This window comes from Centruroides sculpturatus, unplaced genomic scaffold (genome assembly GCF_000671375.1).
Source record: "Centruroides sculpturatus isolate CEXI.00-Female unplaced genomic scaffold, Cexi_2.0 scaffold434, whole genome shotgun sequence".
Lineage (NCBI taxonomy): Eukaryota > Metazoa > Arthropoda > Arachnida > Scorpiones > Buthidae > Centruroides > Centruroides sculpturatus.
Window position 1 is genome coordinate 17,134 of NW_019384694.1, and position 8,532 is coordinate 25,665.

Below are 8,532 nucleotides of genomic sequence, written 5' to 3' on the forward strand. Positions count from 1 at the left end.
AAACATTACCTCTTTATAATATTAGTATAGATAAAACTTTTGTACTAACTATTTTAAAATGTTTTGTAGAGTTGTAAAGATGGTGATATGAAATTTATAAAAAGAACTAAAAAACTTGCCATAGTAACTTGATAACAAATAAATATATATTTTTAAAGTATTTGAAACATTAAAACTAACAATTATTTGATAACAATTTGACAGTTTAAATAAAAACTGTTTGTAAAGGAAAGCCTGTCATTTATCAAAGTCTACAATTTGAATCTTAATATAAAATATTAGTCATTGCTTAATCTCTTAGAATTAGATCAAGGAGATTAAGATAGTCATTAATCGATTTAGTTCAATTTCAAAATCTCCAATTCTATGCAAAATATGAATAACTGAATGAGATTAAATCTATTGTTGTTATTATTTAAGAAGGATAATATTTCATGATAATAAAAATCTAATTTAAAATATAATTAGAAGATCAGATATTTAATGAATGTATAACTGAATAAATATATTGAAATGACACACATTTTTACAGGTAATTTCATTTTTACCATGATTTATCGTATACAAAGAGAGAATAAAAAAGTGTTATAAATAATAAAGTATTTTACTGAAAGTATGAAAAAGTATGATTATGGTAAAGGAAAAATTAGAAAAATAACTTTAATCAAATAATATATGAAAGAAATGAAATGGAATAAAATAATATAAGAAAAAGAAAAGTAAAAATCTTTCTTTTGCATTTCATTTGCTATAGACTTTACAAATAGTCAAAAAATTATTAACTGTTGTACAAATAGTAATCTATAATATCAAGAGTAATATGATATAGAAATTAATTTTTTGTTTTTTTTGTAAAATTTAAAAAAAATTTTAAAANTTATATACAAGTTTTAAAAATAAAAATGTGTTTTACCTAGTTGCATTTAAATATGAATGATTTGTCTCACATTGAAGCTAAATGATAAAAAGTAACAAACAAATCACTAAGTAATAAATGTCATCATTTTAAACTTTTTAAAAGTATTTTATGTCTTTTTGTTATGTAGCAGTTCTTTCCTTTTTTACCACAATATTCCAGTCACCAGCATAATTTTTCATGGGCAATCTGTCCTGGTATGTTGCCATCTCACCATTTAGTCTCTTCATTGTGAATCTGGCTAAATTCACAATGGGCATGGAAAAATAGGCACAGTGTGTAAAGTGTTTAAGAAAAAGTCACTCAATCCATACAGTCAAGGTTAAAAGTACTACAGTATTTACATATTTGTGCATTCATAGCAAAGCCCATAGAATTATAAATTATAAGAAAAGTAGTGTATTATTCACTTACAGATTTACCTTGGATAATGCAGAATCTAGGTTGATCAGGACTTGGATAATCAAAGTTCTATTGTACTTGCATTTTGCTTCTATTTGTGAATTATATTCTTTTATAATCGAATGAAATAAAACTGAATTGGCAATTTTCATTTAGTGAGTTTTTACTGTTGTAATTTTCATACTATAACAAAGTAGTAATTCACTCACCAGTAATTACTGTATGTTTCTGAAGACAAACTATTATATAATATGCAACTTTTTCATTAAATATGATAAATGCCCTTATTCTTCATAAATTTTTTAAATATTATTGTAAACTTTAACACCTTTAATACCAAAATTGTTTTCAATATAATTTAAACAGATTGTTTATTTGGAAGTTTAATTGGAAGGTTCTTTATCAGATCCTTTTGTGTTGTCATACTTTGCTGAAATACAAAATATTGAAGTATAAAAAAAACAGAAATATTTTAAATTATAGAACTAATTAGGTTATAAAAATTCTAATAACTGTAAAAATCATTATTATATAATATAATCGAAAACTAATAATACCAACTGAAGCAAGATGATTCAGCATCTAAAATGAAAACAATTTCAGTTTTCTCATTTAAAACAGTTTTTTATTTAAGAAGACAGTTAAATTTATATATTGTAACATTTTCTTACTCTTTAACTTATTATTGTATTTGAAATTAAAAAACGTTACTTATGCCTTTTTAAAGTAGTTTCAGAAAATTTCTTTTTTAATATTTACTTTCTTAAACTGAGTCATCTTGCTACTACTATTTCTGAATGAAAAAAAACAATGTCTCTCAACTTCCTTTTAAAAAGTTCAAGACATCTCTTGTGTAACATTGAGATTGTAATATATCAATAAGATTTATCATTGTCTAATGCTGGTACTCACTTTCCTGAAATATTTGCCTATGCATCATTCAAAAATGAAAACTTTTCTTAGTTTGGTGGAAACAGCAAGAGCAGTATTTTCATGGAAACAGGGCTGTGGAGTTGGTATACAAAACAGCCAACCTTAACTAGTTCCTCAATTTTTACATTTTTGATTACTACTTTGATTTTTTTCATAGTATTTAATATGTTTATCATTAGTACAAATTGATACTAATGATAAATGTACTAAAATGGTACATGGTACCATAAGACATTTCATCACTATCCGAACCATCAGGCTATTTTTAGACATACCTTGTAAGAGTAAGTTTAAATTTATATTGAGGTTGAAATTGAAGTTGTTACATTTTTAGAGTCCATCTCCATCCAAAACTGCTTTGATTCTGACTCCATAACCCTGAATGATAGATTACAGAATATATTTAATTTATATTAAACAAGTAGCAAAGATATTATGCAACATAATTTTACTTTTTGTATCAAAAAGAGTTTCTGTAAAAGTAAAAATTTCTGAATGCAGAATAAGTTCATTCTCAATTATTATTAAGTATTAAATATGCCTTTACTTTCCATGACAATAGTATGCTTCCATTTCATCAATAAAAGTTTTATATTTTCAAATACTGCATGTACATGTATTTTAAAAGAGTTAATGCTAATGTTAAACAAATGCTACATCTGGTTGATACGAGAGGTGTTCAAAAAGTATCAGACTTTTGGTCGGCAAAAATACATTTATTGATTTTGAGGTACGAAACCCTAATCCCCTTCAAAGTAGTCTCCTTGGTAATGTATACACTTCTCCCAGTGCTCTTGCCATTGCGGGAAACACTGCTGGAACACATCTTTTGAAATGGCCATCAGCCGATCCATCGCATTCCGCATGATGTCTTCTCTTGACTAAAATCGGGTTCCTTTTAGCAACATTTTCAGCTTTGGAAATAGCCAAAAGTCACATGGAGTCATGTCGGGCGAGTACGGAGCGTGACGAACCACAGGAATGTTGTGTTTGGTGACAAAAGTCCGAATCAGATGTGCAGAATGGGCAGGTGCATTATCATGATGGAGCTGCAAGTTTTGGTTGACCACAGATCCGGTCGTACGTGTTGCACAACATCACAAAGACAACGAAGGACCTCCTGATAGTACTCCTTTGCAATGGTTTGGCCTCGTGGTGCGTACTCAGGATACACCACCCCACGGGAGTAGAAAAAAAACTGTCAACATGACTTGACATTGCTGCAGACCTGTTGCGCTTTTTTTTTGCCTCAAGGATCGCCCCTGAAAGCCTGCTGAATCTTGCGAATGGTTTCCACTTGGATATCGCCAAGCTTTTGGCAAAATTTGATGCAATATCGCTGCTCACGTTGTTCAGTCATTTTCCAACTTAGTGGAATCCAACGAGCACTCACTACATGTCCTCACTCATAGGCCGACTGCCAGCGACTGACACTTCCTGCATGCAGGAAAAAATTCAGGACTGTGCATGACTGTCCCCTACACAACTCCACCGAAAGAGACCTCCTGTGCATCATTGGTTTACATGGAAAAAATAAAGGTCCGATATGTTGTGAATACCCCTTGTATATTGGAATTAGGATACAGTAAAGTATCAATTATCTAAAATAATTGAAGTTAGACAATTTTGGATAACCAATCACCTTTAGTAAGGAAAGAATGAAAAGATAAATATCTTAAATAAAGTAAAGCTATTAATTTTAATTCTAGTATTATCAGCAGTGCCTGCAAACTATAGAAAACAGGGAGCATAAGCTGTAAAAAATGCATTGTACATTATGCAAGAAACTTCAAACTCTATGATTGAATGTTGGATCAGTGCTCCCTCAAGGTAGTGTTAGTTGCACTTGGGGCTAACTTGGCCTTGAAAATGAAGTTGCATGGGACAACAAACAAATAGAGTTTATTAGTTTCTTTTATATTTGCAGTATGGCTGGAAGCCATGAATTTTCTGTTGTTTGTTTGTAATGGAATTTGGGTTCCCCTTGGGCCCCAATTCCATTACAAATAAACAACAACCCAGGTGAAAAAGAGGGGTATGTGCCCCAAGTGCCCTAATGTAAGGGCACTCCTGAGTACAATAGTAAAAATGGTTAAGAAATAGAAATTTAATATACATGAATGGTACAATAATGAGCAAAATGGTACAATAAATGAGCAAATATTTCATGTGATATCATCACAATGCCAGGCTGCAATTTTTAATCATATTTTTAATTTATTTAACTTAAAATATATGCTCTCCACCTCAAATTACTAGTGTCTTGACCCTTTACATCATATTTTTCCTGTTAGCAATAGAGTCAAGCCAGTCATCTATCTAAATCCTTTCAGGGAAGAATTTTTGAACTGAAATAACATGACTTCTGGTTTGCCTTAGAAATTCATATATAGTTAATCAGGGCCTCATGCTCCTAAGCTTTCCATATCTAGTCTTGGCTTTCAGGGCAAACAGTCAGTCAGACAACAGTGGAAATTTATAGGTCTACAATTTTTTCAAATTGTAGCCCAACAATAAAAGAATTGGCTAACAAGAACTGTTTTTCATTTCAATCTACAAGATACTGATGAAATTGATTTTAAAGTAAAAAAATATATAATAGTAAAATAAATATTAAATAAAGTACAGTACAGGTATACCTCGACTTACGTCGTTCTCCTGGAACCAATTACCGACGTAAGGCGAGGTATACCTGTATTCATATAAAATAATTTTTATATGAATACTGTACTTTTCAAAAGTTCTTTTTGAAAAAAGTCACTTATTTTGTTTTGTTTTACATAGTTTTATTCATTTTAACTTTTTAACTCTTAAATCTCTGGTTTTCAAACAATCAAGCAAGATTTTGATAAGAACTGAAAAATTGCTTCAGGTTGTATTTCTATGTCAACATTGTTTCTAATGCATAAAATGATTTACTATTCATGAACATGGTAAAGCATTTGATTCAACAGAAGCTACGAGTCAGTAATCATGCTTTTCTATTTGTACTGTAACGAATGAAAGCTAACACTAATGCTGATAATATGACAGGACAATAGCAAGACTGCAGACAATTTTTATTACATAAAAACTTCATAATTTCAGGAATTATTACTCTTTGAAGTTCATTTTGGTTAATCAACTTTTTGGATAATTGACACTTTACTATATTTTATTGCAGTTAATTCTTAAGAAATTGAGAAGTATGCATTATCAATAAAATAAAATCCAAAAACATACAGACTTTGTGAAATTAATAAGAAAACTTGAGCTGCTTATATTATAGAGTATGAATAAGCTCTTGGTTATAGTTTTTACAATTTAGTTAAAACTGTTCAATTAAGTATTAAACATAAAAATTGCATAACCCCATTTACACCTAAATTGAGATATGGAATTATAATACAATTCCATATTAAAATACACTAACAATTATTATGGAGTATATTAGATGCCACACTGTTCTCCAAAATATAGCAAAATTATCATTAACTGAACCATATGGCATTTTATATTTAACAATTTGTATAATTTCATTAATTAATGTCCATATGTTGTAATTGTCTTCCAATGTCCATATGTTCACTCAATGCACTGATGAAATACTCCCATTACAAGGCACAAGTATCATTTATGAACAAGCATGGAATGAGGAACAAGCTATGTTCCTATCAATTCTCACACTTTTCAATTAAATTCAATAGATATTTCTGTGAGTACCAAATCAATATTGAATGAACCTTTATGTTACTTTATTTTAGTTAGATATGAAAATAAAACATTTTGTTATTTCTCAAATTATTACAGTAGAAAATTAAATGTTATTTATGGTTATCATGTATAATAATTAAAAAATAATAACATATACCATTTCTTTATCTTGTAATGAAAGAGACTTCAAATTGAGATATCCAACTGGTGCAAATGCATCATCAGAATGTAAGATCATTTCAGTTTCTTTTCTGGTAATAAAAAAATTTTATGTTAGGTTTTTAAATTAATTTCAGTAAGACAGCAAATAAGCAATCTGAAATAATACATAGTTAAAATTTTAAATATAACAGATTTGATGCTAACAATTATAATGGAGAATAAAGAGAGTAGGCAAACAAATTATATTACAGTAAAATTTCAAGTCATTTTTTTGTCAAATGATTTGAAAAGAACTATGGATATGGGGAAATAATAAATTCAGGGGCCTATATAAACTAAAAGCACAGAAAACAAAGTCAGTTAAATTTACCTGTATGTATTAATTCAATCAAAAAATGTACATCAATGATATTTTTTCCACTGTCAAGTTCAATCTGGATTACGTTTTTTTAAAAAAAGTCATTAATCTTCTGTTTTTTAGCAACAATTTTTCTTCTCAAACTGAACAATAAACTTCCAATAGTCACAATGTTCATTTGGTCTCTTTTGGTAATGTCATGAACATACAAAAACTCTCTCATGTCTTAAAGTCCATGAGAGAGTTTTTGTATGTTATGAAATACTACAGTAAAACTTGACACTGGTTTGGGATTGGCTTCATTCTTATCATAACCACCTCTTCCTTTCCAGCTCATTATATGACAGTTAAGACACAAAAAAAGTCACAGATAACTGTAAACAGTTCAAACTGTTATTTGCTACACCACATTAAAAAACTGCTGATACTACTACTAATGCGCAACATTTTTGTGTGTGTGTGTGTGTGCACGCATGTGTCTCGTCTCTTTCTTAAAAATGACCATCCAAAATTAACATTCTTCAGGACTAAAAATTCTGATCAATAGGAAAATGATAAACATGGAATGAATGATGTGGGCTCAATTTCTATAGGTTAAACAGAATTTTTCAGGGACCTTAGAAATTAAACAATGTTTCCAGGAAAGCAAAATATCTGGGAATGATAAATTGAGGTATCATGTATTTAATAATTTCCAGGTAGCTAAATAAGTATATTCATCTATGATAGATAATAACTTATGATAACACATTTTATGTTTCAAGGATGGAAACTCCCAAACAATCCCCAAAATAAACTAAATTCAAAACAAATGAATATTTATTTACATAAGTGACAGATCCAGTAATGCTTCAGTATGTAAATAGGGTAGTGTAGAATTACTCTCTTAAGCAGATAAAAGATGACACACCTGTGCAACAGTGTGGTATAGCTCCTGAAAGTGACCTTTTGAACCAAATTGTCTGGTGTTCTTTCAAAGTGATTAATTCTTGAGGTATATTCCTTGCTTTTTATTTAATATCAGTGATTTAATTAATTATATGTCCCAAGCTGGAAAAAAGAATTTCTTTTATTGAATTTTTTTTGCTTGTACATAATTGATCTTGACTTGTTTTGAATATTTGAAATATATATTACTAACTTCTTGTCTATAGTCATTGTTGTTTATATATATTACTGTTCAACTCAATAAGCATTGTTGTGGACTTTTTCTTACATAAGTGACATTTTTCGATCGTTGTATTTTTCTTTTCTGTTATTTCCAGGCCTGGTGCTTGAAAGAACCCTAATTTTGTGTAACACCACTTTTTGTTTTTTGGACTTAGTTTTGGTCATGTGGTACATTACAAAACAATCTTATCTAATTTTTCTAGAAGAAACAAAAAGGCTGATATATAGTTGTTCAAGGTTGTAGGGGGTACAGGGAGTTTAAGTTTTACACTATACTCTTATATTTGATAATATTTTGCTTTATAAATACCTGTTTGCTAGTTTGTTTTGTTTAAATTTTACTTTAGTTTTATTTTATTTGATTTAATATATATTTTTTGCTTATTTCTTATTTTGACTTATTTAATTTACTTTGTTTTTGCTCTATTTATTAATTTTATATATTTATAATTTTCTTATAATTTTGAACTTTAAAAACATTTGAATGTAATGGTATTAATGGTATTACATTTATAGTATTTGTTCTAAAGCAATTCAAAAACTTTCCAGCAGTGGAGGTTTTTTAATAAAAATAAAAATAGAGAATAAAAATGTTTCTAAATAAAATATTTGTTTTGGCTCTCAAATTTAGCATTTTTTTCTAGTAATTTAAACATCATATCAGATCTATTTTCTAACTTTTTATAAAAATACTAGCAGACCCCGCCACGCCTTGTTGTGGCTCAAAATGTATCTATTATAAATGTATAACACTTCCCCCGTGAGGGAAAATTTTTCGAAAAAATTTTTTTTAGTGTACATTCTCTTGACGTACCCTATTAAAACGCAATCAAAAGCGCAAAAACCCGCATCTAAAATAGTATAATAGAAGCCAAGTTTTTCACAGTAAGCCTTAATC

At 29.0% G+C, this 8,532-nt stretch overlaps 1 protein-coding gene across 1 annotated transcript in view; it reads right to left on the bottom strand.

Annotated features, from left to right (window-relative positions):
• Positions 1 to 908: 908 nt before the first annotated feature.
• The window catches only part of LOC111627398 (diphthine--ammonia ligase-like), a 29,242-nt gene continuing 21,618 nt past the window's right edge, over positions 909 to 8,532 (bottom strand). Inside the window, exons 6-7 of the mRNA XM_023370959.1 lie at positions 6,102 to 6,195; positions 909 to 1,748 (exon numbers count right to left, since the gene is read on the bottom strand). Coding sequence (XP_023226727.1) covers positions 1,677 to 1,748; positions 6,102 to 6,195 — 166 coding nt within the window. The 3' untranslated portion in view covers positions 909 to 1,676. The remainder of the gene's footprint in view (positions 1,749 to 6,101; positions 6,196 to 8,532) is intronic.